Raw genomic sequence first — 17,874 nt, 5'->3', positions numbered from 1 at the left:
ATTACTAGCTGAGACTCAGCACCATGCTGCATTAACTCTTGCTGACCAAGGCTGTCCTGGGTTTAACCAGCTCAGAACAGGCAGCAGGAAACAGGGCTGCCTGCACATGCCCTGAGCGATACAGCTAGTATCTAACAAAGACTGCACTCCGCATCAGATCTGCATTCCTGGGACTGGAGCTTCCAAAGTGGCAATGGGGAAGTGATACCTTCACCTGATGATTCTCACCTGAGCTTACACTAAAAAGTCACATGATGGAAACAAGCTCCAGTAGAGGATGGCTCTGATGTTTCCCTTTGCAACCTCTCTGGTTAAAACCTGCTCCTATTGTTTGTTGTTCCCAATTCTGATACAAACGATTTGTGGGTGTGGATTTCAGTCAATCCATTGCAACAATTATGAGAGGATTCGCTGTTCACCAGAGCACTACCATGCAGTGAGTTCGGAGACCTATATAACAGCACACTGCATCATACCTGAGCAGTACAAATAAGCTCCATCAAATACCTGGTTTTCTCTTGGTTAATATGTCTATTCAGCAAAGCAGCAGCCATCAGGAAGATTTAAGCATATACATAAAACTAAGCATACATCTAAGAGCTTTACTGAATACATGTCCCTTGCAGCCTTGTGATAATCATGTATGTATCTTTGCAGAAACAAAATGTTAATGAGTATTCGTCAGAATCCTTTTTGCTTCACATTAAAAATACTCTTTGTGCAAGTGTTCCCAGGAGAAAAAGGAAGAGAGGATGGAGATTTCACAGCTCTCTGAAGGCTTTTATACAGCATTCATCCTATTTTGTCCAACTCAATAGCAGCTTCTGCTTCAACCACAAGTACACGTCACCATTGCCACTACCCCCTAAAAAGGCAGATATGGATCCACACTAAAAATTACTGTGATGAAGACAAACTTGGCTGGGTATCATCATATAAAAGAGGGACAGAATAGACTGAGTGGGGGTTGTAAAAGAAAAATGGTGAGTGACCGAGAGCACAGGCAAAGAACAAGAGCCAAACCCATTTAAATAAACCCAAGGACAATCTCAGAGATTGCTTTTGTGTGGGGGCCGGCTGAAAGAGGCTTGAAGTGGGAACAAAACCAGACTGTTGATGTTTTGCGCACTGCAGTGTCCAGGAGCTGGTGCATCTTCTTGGTGAAGACGTAGAATTGCATCCAAACAATTTCTGCTTCCCCTCTTACAAGCAAACAATCTGCATGCCTCAAATTTTGACCAACCACCTGATTCAAAAGCAGCGAGGCTCCAGAACCAGCAGCCAGAGCAGCTGTCTTCCCTCAGGGAGCAGGAGTGACATTATGACTGAAGTTAAAGACACTGAGGCCCAAGAAACTCTGCAGCGTCTGGACTTCAGGTTCATGCTCACACTTTAACAGGTTCCAATGTAAAACTAAGGACATATGGTGTCCTTGACTCCAGTGAGCCAAGTTTTACTAGACAGCAGTGTAACACCATCCCCCAGCACTCAGCCGCATCCTGGGCTTTTTCAGCTCTTCTCAGACTGTTGGGTCCCATAAACAAACAGCAACGTTTGTTAGGGCTGGCTGTGGAGGCTCCCTGGGGAATGTCCTCCACCACCCTTCCCACGGTGGGCAGCCTGCACTTTCCAGCTCCCACAGCCAACAGGCCTTGAGTTTCAAGCTTCGGGCTTGGATTAATGGCAACCACTTCCCACTAATTCTCCTATGACAGTCACTCAGGGAAATGCACCACTGAAGCAAACACTTCCCCACATATTCCAAGGGCTTTGCAGCATCTCCTGACAAGCATTAAAAAACAGGGGAGTTTGAAAGTCAAATTGTGCCCTCAGAAAGAGCAGCCATTTCGCTGTGATAATGCTGTGCAGGCAGCATCTCCCCACACCGCCTTTCATGCGGTCCCAGTGGTGAAGCAGGACACAGATTCCCATTATTAGCAGCTCTCCAAAGTACAAGAGACAAATTATCGCCTGGTAATAACTATTAGTGAGAAGAGTATTTTGTACTCTTAAGATTTTTGTTTATCATCTTGCATTGCAAAAAGATTTTGAATAATCTCCCAGCCAAAGTTGCAATGACATAGATACTAATGCGGCACCAAAAAACGCTTGTTTGAACCAAGCACAGCTCAGATCCTAAAGGCGGTCACCACAGCACGGAGCAAGCAAAGCCACCAGCCACTTGGTACAGTGGCTTTGCAAACTGGAGGAGCCCTGGCAGTTCGAGCACAGCCACCACTGGCAGGGCTGAGCAGTGCTCGTTCGCGGTTTTACATCACTCCCCGAAGCCAGGGCTCGGACTTCCCAGGCCTGTCTCCTAACTGCGGGAGCGCAGTGCCCTCCCGAGCCCTCCCCACCCCTCTCTCAATGCCCTAAACTGACTGACGGAATTAGATTTGTGGAGTGAACTCAGTTGCTTTTGATCTCTATTCAAGGTGCCATCAAGGGATCTTAATAGGTAGTATCTTAGCAAACGCTTTAAGGCCTGAAACCGTCATTAAAGAAACTCCTGATTCTCACACTTGTCTGAAAGAATAGAGGAGCAAGCTGGCTTCAGATGTCAGTTGACAGATGGGAAGACATATGGACTATAGGATTGCTGATCTAAAGAGTCAGAGCCATGGTCAGGCTAAGGAAACATACATCTTTATTTTGATGTTGACCTCAAAGAGAAGAGGTCTGAGCCAACAGAAAGGGGAAAGGGCAAAAAATATCACAAGTCTGAGGCCAGGATTGCTTTGAACTTGAGGACAAATATACTAAACGGTACCAAGTTGACAAAAAGGCTTCCTGACACTCCGTGTCTACAAATTTAGCAGTGTGACCCATATAGCTGCTTGATGCATTTTCAGTAACAAGCCAAGTAAGGATCAGTAACGCTGATGCGATCCCTTGTGGCACCCAAGAAGTTTGTCATTTCTTCCAGTGTCAACTATTCATGAAGCCCCGGCATGGAGCAGGCACTTTGGGTTAAAGCCCCCATGATCCTTCTGCCAGTCTTTGGAGGGGCTACAGACGTACAGAATCACCCCATGCCACAGATCAGTGGATCCCTGCAGATCATTTCTCCTCGAGTCCTGTATTTGTCTCTGTACTGGCTCTATATGGAAAAACGTATGACCCCATCCCAACTCATTAACATTGCACATAGCATTTTCTATAAAACTCCCCCTGGGACACTTAACTGTATTCCTTTCCAGCACTGAAAAAATGTTCAGGATAAAGTTTAGACATTTGGAGCCTTCTCCTGAATTTAAATGGCTGTGCGAGGAATCCATGAAACAAATGAAGGGACAGATATCCTATTTTCTTCCCAGAAAAAAAAGCAGGGCCTTTTAGTTCACTGTCTTTCTTCATGTCGTCTTTTTATCACAAGTGTGCACTGATGAAACTACTTTAATGCAGTCTGTTCCAAGAGATTAAATTGAATGTCTGTGTAGAGTTTCAGGGCTCAGCAGCATAGCGTGGCAGCTTCGTTTCACATCTCCGGGACACTGGGCAGGCATAAAAATAATTGCAGACTCAGAAACGATCAAGGAATGTATCCCGGCTGCAACAGATGCTGTATTAAAAGGAAAGACAAAAGCCAAAGTGCATAATGAATTTTAAAAGATTTCTTTATCAAACATGTCATTTGTTTGAAGGACTGAATTGCTGGCATCAGATGTGGCAGATCAGCTTGTTACCAAAGTGAAACATGAGGACTGCTATGCAATGGCAATTGATGAGTCAATTGAAATCACTGATGTTGCTCAAATACTCATCTTCATTTAATATGTCAATGGTCAGAAGTTAACCAAAGACCTTCTGTTTTTGTCGCCACAGAGGCAAACCAAAGGCTACAAAATATGGTGTGCTAGCACTGAACCTCAGAGGCCCTAATATATTTAATGGGAGCTGACGCTCCCACTACAGTTGTCTGTGAAAAATAATTTCTGACATACTCCTAACAACTGAACTCAGGCTGGTGAGTATCAGTGCCTTGTCCATCAAACATTCTCTGAGCTGTATTAAAAGCAAGATATTAAATGGCATTAGATTACCCAGAAACACAGTCGTCTGTCTAAGGCTGACACCTATTCCTTGTGCTGATTGTTTCAGCTTTCTCTTTATGGGGATTTTGTTGAAGGGAACAGTTTGCTAAGTACTCAGGTGGTTTGTTGATTGATAAAAATACAAATAATGCTTGGTAAAAATAGAGAAAGCTATTTTTAAAATTCTTTCCTCCTCCAAAACAAAAACCAAAACAAGGCAAAAATAAAACAACCCTCAAACATATTTCCCCCATCCCTTCTAACTATTTCTAGGTTACCTGGACAGATTTTCTTGGTGTTAATACAACAAGCCTAAATAATCTTGCAAAAATCTTTAGAAGGTTCAATTTTTGTACTTTGGAAGCCCAGAGTGAGAAAGCAGAAAGGGTGACTTTATCTGAGCCAATTTTCAACAGAAGTACCCATCTGGATTTTTCACTAGAGGAAACAGCAAACTGACCAAGAGAGCCAGTCCTCTCTCAGTGCCTTTGGAACACATTTTGAAGATCTTACAGTAGAGAGGCAAGTCTCCCCTGAGTTTGGTAAATAACCCCCCGGATAAACTTGCTGAGAACATGCAGGCAGATGTAACTAGTTGGGAAAAGCTTTCAGCATGGTTTGCTTTACGGGCTGCACTGCTACTGCTTTTTTCTGCCCTGGTATTTCCACCTCCCCTGCCGACGGAGGCAGACAGGAGCGAGAGGTCAGCAGCCCAGGGGTCTCCCGTTGGTGCCCACGGGGCCTACCCGACGGTAGGAGAAGTCACCCAGAGCCTAAGGAGAGACACCCCATGCCTCTGGCCACGGCCAGCCTGCAGCCTCAATCCAGCTGCAGCGCGATGCCTAGTAAATGCTCTGGGATTTGTTAAAAATGAGGCTTTTCTAATATGCTGAAGATGACAGACCTCAAGTTGTCATATATTAAAATGGTGCGTACATTCCTTCCCCCAAGTAACCAATAATGGGACAAAAATCCTTGCCAACTCCAGTCCGTCCCTCCTGCCAAGGATTGTTTGTTTGAGCTCGGCTCATCCCAAGTGCCCCCATTGGGATCCAGATATAGATTAACACAGTTTGGAAATGCACAAGGGCCACAATCATGCAAGGCTTGATCCAACCCAGACTGGAGTCCGTGGAAAGGTCTGCATTGACGTAAGTGGATAGAGAGCAGCACCATTGCGCCTGCTGCTGAGAACCCAGCCCCAGTCCCTTCGCCATGGCAGGACCCGGGCTGTGGCCTCCAACAACGGAGAACGGGAGCCGTGGGGGAGCAGGAGGGCAACAGCAGCTCCCCAAGGGTCCCTCTGGTCCTGAGCCTGGTGGGCATGAAGCTGCCTGCAGCACGCCAGCCTCCTCCTTCCCCCTGGCAGCTCAGGTCTGGATTGCCAACGGGCTCCGTCACTGGCCACATCCCAAAGCCCCAGCATGGGAACGGCGCCACCGATGCCCGCGGCCTGCACCCGGCCCGCACAGCTTTATCACGGGAGCCAAAGCTTGCGTAGCACGGAGTGTACCTCACCCCAGGCATCGCACACTCTTTCCCACAGGGCAAATCCTGTGCACGCCTCCAGAGACTCACACACTTTTGTGGGGGCTCTGCCTGAACAGCCTGCGAATGCAAAAGGCTCAGCTGGATGTATTCACACACAGGGACAAGGAGCAGCTCCTCACTGCTGCACCAGCTTGGCTGCCTTTCACTCCCCTATTCCTCCTTCGCCAACCCACATCTCTTTTGTTCCTCCTTTCCTCATTCCCACATTTTTGTGCTGCCTCCCAGGCATCCCTCGCTTTACCCATCAGCCTGCCCTTCCACACTCTTCTCCAAGTTTACTTCTCAGCCATCATTTCTTTGGGATTTGCTGCAGTCACAGGAGCAAGAATCGAAATGGGGAAATACCAGCCTTGGGGCCCTCTCTCTTTCACAGTCTCCGGTACTGGTACAGTGCTAGTAGGAGACAGTACCAAGCCAAGGGGGGCAGCATTCATGCATGCACTAGTCCCCAGCTTGGGGCCTTCTACTCTATCACAGCAATAAAAAACTGCCCATTCAAGTCCTTTGTCTTAAAGATTTCCATCCTGGCTACAGCAAGTGCAGATTTATTGGTGGGAGCAACTGCAGGAGGAATAGTAAACAGCACGCGCGTGCGTGCCTATGTGCCAGCGCATGGGATACCATGCCTCTACCGAGCACGGCAGAAGCTCACAGCAGCCAGGGTTAAATATGTGACTAATATAAAATGGGTTTCCCAGTGCCTTAAAAAATAAATAAATAAATAAATCATTTGGCATCTTCTTTCCTGACATACGCAGCACAGCCAGAGCGTTGTGGGGATGCACTGATGGGGGAGAACTGAAGCCAAGAGAGACAGCTGACTACACTGGTTCCGAGGAATCAGACACCTGCCTTATTACGAACAGTGATGCACAGCGTGGCCTCTGCTTTCTCACAGGCCTCCCCTCACGCAAGCTAAATTACACAACCTGTATCCAAGCGAAATTGCACAACCTGTATCCGTCACTGCCTGCCACCATCCTGCTTAAAGGTGCAGCCCCACACCCACTGCGAGAGCCCGGCCAAGGGGCAGACCCCTGGCTCCCCGCACACTGCTTCCTACCACAGTCTCCCAGCCCTTCCACAGAGGCACACAAAACGCTTTACAAACTTGTTGACACTTCAAAATAATACGTTAATAATGATAAAATCAGCAGCCACATCTTTTGCTGACTTCTGTAGGAATTTTGCTGGAGAAAGGATGGCAGGACGCAACTCCAAGCACGCTGAGTGACATCTTATATTTTCCAAACCGCCCTTAGATTTTTCATAACATCTAGCAAGCAAGTTGCTGACAGAAGCAGGATGGTTGCCTGTTTGTTGGGCAAGAATACTTCACGATTCAGTAGAATACCAAATTTGGTAGAATGTCTTCCACTTTGGTAGAAGATATTACAAACAACTGTGCATTTTAACACGTTTTCGTATTACGCATCACTCATTCTGGGGAAGGGGGTGGTGATCATTTTCTGCAGACAGCTAGCAATGCTTCCAAGAATGAAAATGTTCATCGAAAGATAATGAAAACCAGACATTTAGTAACATTTTCATTTTGCATGTTTAAATATTTATAACTATGTTCATAAAACCACATGTTTGCTCTCCTAATGCTCTAGTGATTGTGTTTATGAAATGCAGTATTTCTCCGATGCCCCTTCCTTGCGTCAGCTTCTCTGCCGGGCACGATTTACTTGCGCTACGGCACTGACGACTAGCTTTTATGTAAAAGACTGTCCGAGATTAAGAACAGAAAATTACTGAAAAGAAGAAAATATATTTTCAGAACATTAATGTTTCACTGATGCATATGTGATCTTAAACTTTGTAGGGGGCATGTGTGCTGGCTTAATTCTTTCACTGCAATTTATTGTCAATCTGGAAGGAAACTATTTCTTAACCGACAGCAAAACAATGAAATCTAGAAATACAAGTGTGATAAAAATAAGATGCTGATATAAACTACTGTTATCTCTAGAAGACTTTTTTTTTTTTCCCCCTAGCTTGGATGAAAATTAAATGACTACAAGAAATTTTGCTTTAATGGTGCAGTTGCTCGAGTTTGTGTTACAAATTTCTAAAAAGCTGATCAAGTGGCCACAGCCTGAAATTGGGACTGTTAGACTTAGCAGACTCAGATGTGAGCCCGCTATATTCTTCGCTGTCCTCTGATCACAGACATCTTGGTGTAGCTTACATGGTCTGTTCTGGTGTATCAAACGTGCAGAGAAACCACGGCTGCAAGGCAAGGCTCAGCCGCACAACTAGGGACCCAGTATAGGACCCAGTAAGTTCTTTATCAAATTACAGTTCTTAAAATATCCCATGTCAGCTTGTAATTTCGAAAAGAAACCAATGGGTACACGGCTGTTTTTAAAATTCTCTTTTCCTTTGTTTTATTTAAACATCTCCAACCTGAGATTTTTGAAAGGGTCAGGTAACTCCTATGAAATCAAGTCCTCAGCAACACAAAGCGAGCATCAACAGAGCATTTTTTTTAATCTCAGCCCAGCGTCCTCCCAGACATACAGGGAGTATCTTCAAGGTGCAGTTTCAACCCCTTTGGTCCTTTGCCTGCCTTCTCCTTCCACATCAGCAAAGAACGCAAAGGAAACAGAAAGAAAGTAGCAGATTGCAATATCACATTGGTATCTCATTTTAAAAACGAGTGGTGCAAAGCTATTAAAGTAAATCAGTCTGCTTACTGCGTTATTTTAAAACACTTCTGCAGGCCAAGATTAAAAATTGAATAAATATTTTACTGCTGCAGCGTTGCCAATTCTTACAATATTACCAATAGCCTAATTTTAAAAAATATAAGTCAAGCTCCAGAATCAGGCAATTGCACAAAAACTCAAGCTCCACTTGAAAACACAGGTATATGCCCCTTTGGCCTTACAGCTGTCACAAGAAAAAAAAAAAAGGGGGGGGGGGGGGGAGGGGGAAGGCAAAATAAAATCTGGCCAGTGGGGCTCACAGCACTGGAGGGGGTGGTGGTGGTGGTGGTGGTGGTGGAAAGGCAGAAAAAGAAAATAAAACCATTCACTTTCTTTTCCTTTCTGAATTTTGTCAAATTAAGCAAGACCATTTCAGGGGTACCTGAAATGTGATTTTAAAATATTTATGACTGACAGTTTCAGCAAGTTCCTGCAGCATCTTTTTTCTAGTAAAAATAAATACTATGAGAAAAACTGGTATTCTGGGGAACATCTACCTTCCTCAGCACCAGGAGCCCTTGAACCAGTGAGCAACCACAGTCCAGTCCTTGCAAACTCTGCATGCATCGGAGGAACTTTAGTCACATAATCTGCTGCATAGAGATTTTTCTCTTAATTAAAGATAGTATTTGAGTCCAAATACAGATTTTTCCTATAGTTAAGACTGAGTTTCTCTCACCAATCTCAACACAAGTTTTACTTTTTTCTTGAGGTTATCAATAATTAGTGAGAAGCTCAAGTCCATGGATTTAATAGGATGCTAAATGCAAACAAAAGAAATGTTTATTTTCAGTAAGAACACAGTGAAGTGGTGGAGACTCTAAATTCAACTGCATTCTACTAACACAGGTAAAAAAACCAAACACAAACCAAATTAAAATAAGGAAAAAAGCAAATAGAAAGAACAGTATCATCTTCTTGCCCAAAACAGTAAATGGATTATGCTATGTAAACTACAGAAAACAGCAAAAATACTTTAAAAAAAAAAAAAAAGCCAACCACCACACACAAGATTTTGCACTGGAATAATATCTTAGTGAAAATGGGAGGAATTTCAAGAAGAGGTAAGTAGGTAGGTAATTTTATTGAAAGCAAATACTATATGCTGATTCGCTGCCTCTCGAGCCTTCCTGGCTGTAGCTATATTTTCCAAGGTGGTTGTTCTCTGTGGCATGCAAACGCAGCAAGCCCATGGCTAGCAGGAACCAAAATCCTGACATTTTCTACCCTGCCGTGACCCTGCCAGCTAAAGGCCACATCCCAGCCTGTGAATAAAGCCCACCACTCATTCCTGCTCCAAAAGCCCACCACGCTCCCCCTGAAGCACAGGGAGCAGTGACGACCCTGCACCTGCCCGGGCACGGCACTCCGCACGGGCTGCAGAGCAAAACACTTTTTCTTCCCATACCAAACCGTGCCAATGTTCCACTTTTTTCCAGCCTACAGACTAGTTTCTACCCAAACACCACAGACACTGGAAGCCAGGTAGCACACAGCCTTCTCAAAAGCTTTAGGATCTCTGCCCAGCCGCTTGTTCTGCCACGCCAAGTGCCCCAAAATCCCGGCCTAAGAGCCATTTTGTATCTGCAGGACTACCACAGGCCCAAACCGGGATTATACAATGCTCTGGAAAAGGAAAAAAACATGGGAATAGCCCTGTTCTGCATGTATCCTTTATGCTCCTCGGCCATTAAGCCTCTCAGCTTCCCCAGCCTCTTTCCAAGGGCAGGACTGCTGGTGACCTTTCCCCTCTCCGAGTTTCCCGGCTGTCCCAGGTCAGACTACCTTGCCCAGCGTACACAGGAACAAACACCCAACATGCGAGCTGGGTTTCCCTCGAAAGGAACTTCACGCATTGCCCATTCAACCATTTCAAAGTCGAGCTTTAGCAATTTCAAAGCTGCTACTATTGAACAAGTTGCCAAAACAAAATCATTCAGCTAAACTTTTTTTTTGCCCCCAGCCCTTTTTATGAAAGTTTCTTTTCACTCAAACATTTGAAATGGAGAAACATTGCCAAAGTGTCGGCTGAAAGGAAAACTAAGCGGCACATAACCTTCTTTACTGAGAATAAAAATTAGCATCTTAATATTAAAATATATCTGCGCCCCCTTAGACACTGCCTCCCCTGCTTTATGCAGAGGGTTTTTCCACGGCTAGTACAGAACACGTGCCTGTAAAGCCACCCTAAACCTTCTCCTACCAAGTCTGCAGGGCAGGTCCTTACTTTGCCATTCTCACTCACCAGCATAAACTCTTACACAAGCATTTTTACTGCCTGCAGTTATGTTCAGGTGAGCAGGCACTTGCAAGACAGATTATATTTTTAACCCATACAAACAGCATAGCAAGGGTAACCAAATGCCTTAGTTCAGGGGATGTACAGATTAGTCAGCACGATACAAATTATTTCCTTCTGCACACTCCATAATAAAATTAGATTTCTGCAAATGATTTTAAGGCTTTCTCTAGAATTTTATCTCTCCAAAACATGAGTGTATCTCTGTAGAGACACTGCCCATATAGTTTGGTCAAACTAACAGCATAAATAACAGGGATGGTTTATCCAACAGTCATGAAACTTAAGCTCAGCTAAAAATGCTGGTGTTAGTATGTAGTGCTTTTAACCTGGGAACACCATATTAAACAGTAAAACACAAACACACAATACTACACCCTTATCCATTGCTTCAGAGCTTTACAGCCGACAGAGTTACTATAGGAACTTAATTCCTGGTGTTGTAGCACCGAGACACTCGAACACAACCTGATCAAATGCCTTCAGGACTCTGCCTTCACACTGCATGCAACCACTAGCTGCTAATGGCATGCACAAAGCTTGAAAAAAATAAATATTATTTTCAGAGGATTACACCAGACAGAGGCAGATACGCAAAAACAATGACACTAAAGGAATCAAAATATTCATGGCTCATAGAGCGTGGTAGCGAAGGAATGGCTCCAGCTCATCGCCTGCCTCTGCTTAGATTCTTTGTAGCGCTATAAACCAACATTACCCCTTTTAGAAAACCATCCCTTATCTGGGGACAAGTCCACCCAACCCTACTCATACAAGCAAGCACAGCAACTTCAAGGGAGCTGCTAGGCTGGGAGAGGGCAACAGAATACGGCCCTTTTTTGTGAACAGTCCTGGGACCCCTCTGGGGTGCGACACAAGACCCATTATTAATGACCCACTAAAAGCTGAGCTAACACGGCACCTGCTCCGCCAGCGCTGCCCTGCCCCGGCCAGCTCTGCAACGCTTTCGCCCGAGCTGTGGGCACAGGGGATGCCTGCGGGTCCCTGCTGCCAGCCCCCGGCATTGAAAATCATGAGCTGTCTCACCCCGACTCACAAAACCAGCCTAAGAAATGTGGGGAAAAAAGGCTTTTTTGCCTGCTCTAGGACTCTCCCTGCAATAGGCAAGGGACAGAACCTTTTTGATTCTTTCCACAGAAAAATCCTTCATATTTGTCCATGAGAGCTGAGCACTCGGCTGCAGGGTGAGACAGCTCTTCCCCGGCCTTCACCCCCAAGGTCTCGGGGCCAGCAGCAGCCAGGGGGGCAGAGGCACTGCAGCAGCAGCAGCACCCACCAGCACAGCGTGCCATGCTCAGGGGACACAGCCCTCCTGCCCCACCTCTACGGTGCTGGTGCTGAACCCTGTGTGCTTTGCAAGCATTTCACAGCCAAACAGGTCCCCAGCCCCTTTTGCACCCAACCCAAACCCATTCCTCCATCCCAAACCATGCACACACACCCCAGCTGCCCCTGCCCTGTCCATGCCCAGTTTTGGGAGGGGGAATGGGGGGGATGGGGAACTGCAAAGCGGCGGGGGGGGGGGGCACTGACCTCAGTGCAGTGCGGGCAACAGTTTGCTCCCCCTTTCCCCATACTGGGTGCAAGCTCTGGCACAGTGGGGAGGCCCCAGGGTGGGGGGGCCAGCTGGCTACCCTGGGGAAGCCAAATGATCCAAGATGCTGGTTTTACATCCTAGCTATAAAACCAGCAGGGGCTGTGCTGCCGGCCCAAAGCAGCACTGCAGGGGCAAGACAGCAGGTACGCCAGCAGGGCCTGAGGGCCCCAAGGACCAGCCAGAGCCATCTGCGGGGCGCAGAAGGCCCCCCACATCCAGCCCCCGGCGGGGCTGCTCCTCCGGGGCCCGGAGATGCTGCAGCCTCCCAGATGGGGTTCCCCAAGCCGGACAACCCCGACCACAGCCGAGCTTCCCGCACTGGGACGGCGTTTTGGGGACTGACAGCAGCAGACACCCCCGGGGCACCCACCCGGGGCGCCCCACCGCCCAGCCCTGCGCACCCCGCGCCTCCCCGGTTCCGAGCAAAGCAGTAACGAAACCGAGCCTACCGGCACGTTTCCCAGCCTGGCGCGGTCCGCAGTGTCCGAGGAAAACCCGACGGCGCCCGGCGGCTCCGCTGCTCCTCGCCCGCACCGTGCGGGGCGGCCCCGCTCGCCCCCCGGGATGGGCCCGGGCCGGCCCCGCTCCGCGTCCAGCCCCGGGCTCGGCTCTGCGCACAGCGAGAGAGAGACTTCACAGCATAAAGGCAGCGGAGATCCACGTCTGGCCGGGGCACCTCGAGGGGAATTATTTTAAAAAGCCAGGCTGGGGCAGTGAGGAGCGGGGAACCTGCCTGCACAGGGCTTGGGGATTTTTTTTTTTTTTTCCAGATGTGCAGCCGCAGCGGCTGTGATCCACCTTTCTCCTGTGTTTTTCTGCCCGGTAAACCTTTTTTTTTTTTTTTTTTTTTTTTTTTTTTGAGGGAGTCGAGGGGAGGTTTGTTCAAACTTAATTTTTAAAGCATGCAAGGTTTCGCGGGTTGTTTGCCCGAGCGGACCCTGCGGCACGCTCGAGGGGACGGGCCGCCCCGTCCTCCCCCTGTGCCCCAAGTCAAGTTCAAGACGGGTCTGTCTGGGGTCTCTCCCGGTCAGCGGAGGTGCGGAGCCCGTGGTGTGGGTCCGTCCCCCCGCCTCGGAGCGGGGGTCAGCCCGCGGCAAGGTCCCTGCGGTGTGAGGGGGGATGCGGCCGCCGAGCCGTACGCCCGGGCTGGCCGCGCTGGAGGGGAGCACCGGTCGCACTTCGCCGGGGCGGGAGCCCGTCTGCAGCCCCACCGGAGCTCCGGCCGGCCCGCCGGGGGCGCGGGCCTCTCCCGCCGCCGGGGGCACGGAGGTTTGCCGGGGCTGGGGAGCTTCCACCATCGCTCTGGCTGCTTGGGGCTCCTGGGCGGCGCCGGAGAAGTTTCTCGGGTGAGATGTCTCTGCTGGACCCCTTTTCTCTCCTGAGGACGGGGAAGCTTTTCTGCATCCTAGTCAGAATAAAGAGAAAATAAAAAAAACCAAACAGGCGATAATGGAGAACGTCCGGCGCACCGCGAAGCCGCCCCGGGGTCCCCCCGGCCGGCAGCCCGGTGCCGGCGGAGCCGGTCCTGCACGGCTCGCCCGGCCCCCACACCCCCGCCATGCAGGCAAGGGGCGCCGGCCGCCCTGCCGCCCCGGTACTCACCGTCGGGGCCTCCCCGTCCAGGCGGCCCCGCTGCCCCCGGCGCTCCTCTCCCTCGGCGGCGGCGCCGCGCCCCGGGCTCCGTTCGCTCGGGAAGGTGCCGGGGAACGAACCGTTGGGCGACGGAGGGCGGGGACAAAGGGACAGGAGAAAAAGCAGCGGCGAGGCAGAGGCTTCACCCGGCACCGCAAGCTCGAAAACAACGGCCCGGCCCCGGCGGCCGCGCCGAACCGGGCCCGCTACGGCACCGCGGCTGCCCCATCCCCCGGAGAGGTCAAAACCAGCTCTTTCCAAAACAATAAACTTTTAATGCTAAAGCAGTTATAACCAAAAGCTGTACAGAGTTGGAATTTTTTTTTGTTTGTTTGTATTTTTTTTTGTTAGAAAACAATTTTTTTCTCCCCCATAAATATTGTTCAGTTCCCGGCACTTTGTATCAATAATTAAATTACGAACGATAAATATGGCATCATGGATATGTATTTACAAAAAAAGTTATTACAAAAAGGCAACTGTTATACTAAACGTCACAATCTGGGTAGAATAAACACCACATCCTCATCCTGAAAAATACTGACCGACCCCATCAGACGAGAATACATTCACAAGTGTAATGCTTGGAGAGAGAGAGAAGGAGAAAGAGGAGGAGAGCAGAGAAAGAAGCAGCAGGAGAGCTAGAGAGGAAAGTTCAAGACATAACAGGACTTTGGCACGGTTTAAGACTGTAAGTTTAAACAATCACCACTAAGGCGAAAGAGAATTTTCATCCTCATGTCAACATCCCACCGAAAGAAGGAAAACCAAAACAGATTAAGAATTAAAAAAGTGGGGAATCGGAGGAAGAGGGACTCGGGCAAGGAAGAAAAAGAAAATATCAAAGAAACAACTGCGACTGCAAAAAATGAGAAAAAAAAAAAGAAAGAAATCCAATCCTGAGAAAAGGACATGGCTAGTCCAGCGTCTGAGCTTGCAAAAAATAGTAATAATTATAATATAATAATAAAAGACACCCCCCCCTCCAGATCCTGGCAGTTTAACTATGTGTAGCCCTATGCGGTCATCGGTGTGGAAACTCCATTTCCGTGGGAGCGAGCTGCAGTTGGCTTGGTTTGTCCTTTTTTTTTTTTTCCTTGTTCCCAAAGCATTTGGTCCAGTCTGTGGCCGGGCAGCAGCTGCCTTCACACATACCACTCATTAAAATTGGGGGGCAGTCCAGGGTTGTGGCCGGGGTTACTCTGGAGGGCGGCCGGCGGCGTTTTAGTGGAGTCCTTACTGCCAGCAGAGCCCACTGCAGGGGGGGTGGAGGACTCGTACCCCGAACTGGCTGCAGGGGAAGAGTCCGACCCCTGGGATTCGTGCACCTAAAACCAAGAGGCAGAGATGGGAGCGAGCTCGGAGTCCCCGCCACCCTGCTGAGCCAGGCTGGAATGCTCCCCCCGTGCAGGAGGGACACTGGGGTCCAGCGGCTCGGCCTCTGCCTGGCAAGCAGGCAGTACATGCCTTGCTGGCCACCCTGAGCACCGGCAGCAAACGCCTGCCTCGGCTCCTGGCTACTTTGGGCAGCATCCTGGCATGGCGGGCTGTAGCATCCCAGCGTGGGGGGCTGCAGCACCCCGGCATGCGGGGCTGCAGCCACAGGCCAGGTTGCATTTCACAGCTTTCCAGCACCGAGCCGCACTCCGGGAACTGGGCAGCGCTTGCACCGGTGGGAGCACAAAAAGAAACTACGCCATTTCCCTGGGCTGTGCTCCAGTCATGGCCTAGATAGACACCGGGAACCGCTCAGGCCACGCTGCCAGCATGGAGCACTGCGGCAGGCACTGCTCAGCTCTGCCCTGCCCAGGGAAACGAGCCCTGAGCACACCAGCGACTGAGCATCCCCGCTCCGGGAGGAAAGGGCTGGAGCGCAGGGGTGATTACCTTCATGTGTTTCCTAAGTGAGCTGGGGTGGGTGTAGGATTTGTCGCACACCTTGCAGATGTAGGGCTTGTCCGAGGTGTGGACGTGCATGTGTTTCTTCCTGTCGCTGCTGTTGGCGAAGCGCCTGTCGCAGCCCTCAAACTCGCACTTGAAGGGCTTCTCACCTGTGAAATTCAGAGAGGGTGAAGGAGGGCCGTTCCCCTCTCCATCCCCACCTGCCTCCTCCCAGGACAACCTCTGCCCCGCTCGCCCCAGCCTGGGGATGCGCAAGCACCCCAACAAACGAAGAAGGGGAAGGGGGACAGCAGGGTTTGTTCCGAGTCAGATAAATTCGGGTCAGCCTTTATTACTTCTAATTCACCTCCCGCCAGGCCCGCGCTGGGCTCCAGTGGGAACAAACGGCAGCTGGGCAAGCCCGGGGTGGGAGAAGACCCGAGATAAATTCAGGGGCTCGGACAGTTTTACAAGACGTACTGGCGGATACGAGCCAAAATACATTTGCTTTCCTGCCTTCTCCCTCTCTTCCCTCCACCCGTGCGGAGGGCTGAAGGGAAGACGGGGCTGCAAATAAAACCACTTTGACAAAAGTATCGCTGATTTAATTAGGAGAGACGCCAATCAGGCCTAAAAATAAAATAAAAAGGAGCGGAAGTCACCGAAAATGAGCCTTCATTAGCATTTCTATGGTTCCCTCCGCAGAGGCGCGCAGGGGGCCGCGAGCGGCGGCAGCGCCGTGCTCCCGTCCGCGCAGCCCCGGGGAGGCGTGTGCCCCCCGGGGGGGGGGACGGGGGGCCGGGGCACACGGGCCTTACCTGTGTGCGTCCGCTTGTGAATCTTGAGGTTCTCGGAGCGGGCAAAGATCTTGCCGCAACCCGGGAAGGGGCAGGGGAAGGGCTTCTCCCCCGTGTGCACCCTAATGTGGTTCACCAGTTTGTATTTCGCCTTGAAGGACTTGCCTTCCCGCGGACACTCGTCCCAGTAGCAGATGTGGTTGTTCTGCTCCGGCCCCCCGACGTGCTCCATGGTGACATGGGTCACCAGTTCGTGCATGGTGCTGAAAGTCCTGTCGCAGCTCTTCTTGGGCCGGCTGAGCTGGCTTTCGTCGAGCCACTTACAGGACAATTCTTGCTTGATGGGCTGGCGCATGTACCGAAAGAAAGCCCCGGGGCCGTGGTGGTGGTGGTGGTGGTGGTGGGCCGCCACGTTCATGCCCATATTCATGTTCATGTGGTTGTAGTTGTGGAACTGGGCGCCGGCGTAAGGGTCCGTGCGGGGGCTGGAGACGGCCCGGTAGGGATCCGGTCGCCCGAAGAGGTCCCCGCGCAGCCCCAGGTGCATCTGCCCGTTGTCCACATGCCCGTTGGGGGACGTGTGGCTCGGGCTCTGCTCGTGGAGCCCCGGGAAGAGCAGGTAGCCCGGGGTGTCCGGGATGCCGCCGGGGCCGTGCAAGCCGCCAGGGGAGCCACCGAAAAGCCCGTGCTGCGCCGTGCCGGAGGCGGCGTCCGCGATGCCGGAGCCGCGGTTGCGGAAGAGAAAGTCGCGGGTGGAGTTGAAGGCGGCGGCCCCGCCGTAGGAGGGCACCTGGCCGGCGTGGTGGTGGTGATGGTGGTGGTGGCCCAGAGCGCTGGCGTAGCCCGGCGCCTGCGGCGTGAACGCCGAGCTCTGCCCGGCGGCGAGGTCGTGCGGGGCCGCGTTCAGCTTGAAGGCGGCGGCATGCGAGGAGTCGCCGAACGGGCCCAGCCCCATGCCGGCGGCGTCGCGGCCCGGCATCTCGTGGTGGCGGGGCGCCGCAAAGCCGCCCACCCCCAGCGCCGGGAACTGCGGCCCTCCGTCCAGCAGCATCGTCATGGGCGCGGGGCCGTCGGCGCGGCGGCAGCCTGTCCCCCCACCACCCACCTCCCGCCCGCGCGCCCGCCCCCCCAAAAGTACAAAACCACCCCAAAACGCACCCCCACCCCCCGCTGCGGGCAGGCGCTGCCGCCGGCCGCGGGCGGGCAGCGAGGCGAGCACCCTCCGTCCAACACAAAAACAAAACAAAACAAAAAAAACCCAAAACAACCAGCCCCCAAAAACCACCCGCCCCCAGAGGCGCCCGCCCCCCGCGCCGGGCCGGGCCGGGCAGGGCAGGGCAGGGCAGGG

The 17,874-nt window shown here is 50.9% G+C and overlaps 1 protein-coding gene across 1 annotated transcript; it reads right to left on the bottom strand.

Moving 5' to 3' along the window:
• Window positions 1-13,865: 13,865 nt before the first annotated feature.
• Window positions 13,866-17,601, bottom strand: ZIC3 (Zic family member 3). Its single transcript, XM_005436096.3, has 3 exons — window positions 16,548-17,601; window positions 15,736-15,899; window positions 13,866-15,176 (listed from the first exon to the last, which is right to left on the bottom strand). Exons 1-3 carry the CDS (start codon window positions 17,581-17,583, stop codon window positions 14,994-14,996), a joined length of 1,383 nt encoding a protein of 460 aa, XP_005436153.2. The 5' UTR covers window positions 17,584-17,601; the 3' UTR covers window positions 13,866-14,993.
• Between the last annotated feature and the right edge of the window lie 273 nt (window positions 17,602-17,874).

This window comes from Falco cherrug, chromosome 15, assembly GCF_023634085.1.
Source record: "Falco cherrug isolate bFalChe1 chromosome 15, bFalChe1.pri, whole genome shotgun sequence".
Taxonomy (NCBI): domain Eukaryota; kingdom Metazoa; phylum Chordata; class Aves; order Falconiformes; family Falconidae; genus Falco; species Falco cherrug.
This window is presented reverse-complemented; position numbering and strand designations above follow the sequence as displayed.

Excerpts from the sequence above, each read along its gene's own strand:
- ZIC3 (XM_005436096.3), bottom strand. The coding sequence starts at position 17,583 with ATGACGATGCTGCTGGACGGAGGGCCGCAGTTCCCGGCGCTGGGGGTG. Across the intron at positions 15,900-16,547 it reads TCACAAGCGGACGCACACAG|GTGAGAAGCCCTTCAAGTGC; the intron begins GTAAGGCCCGTG and ends TGAATTTCACAG. Across the intron at positions 15,177-15,735 it reads CACTTAGGAAACACATGAAG|GTGCACGAATCCCAGGGGTC; the intron begins GTAATCACCCCT and ends TCTTGGTTTTAG.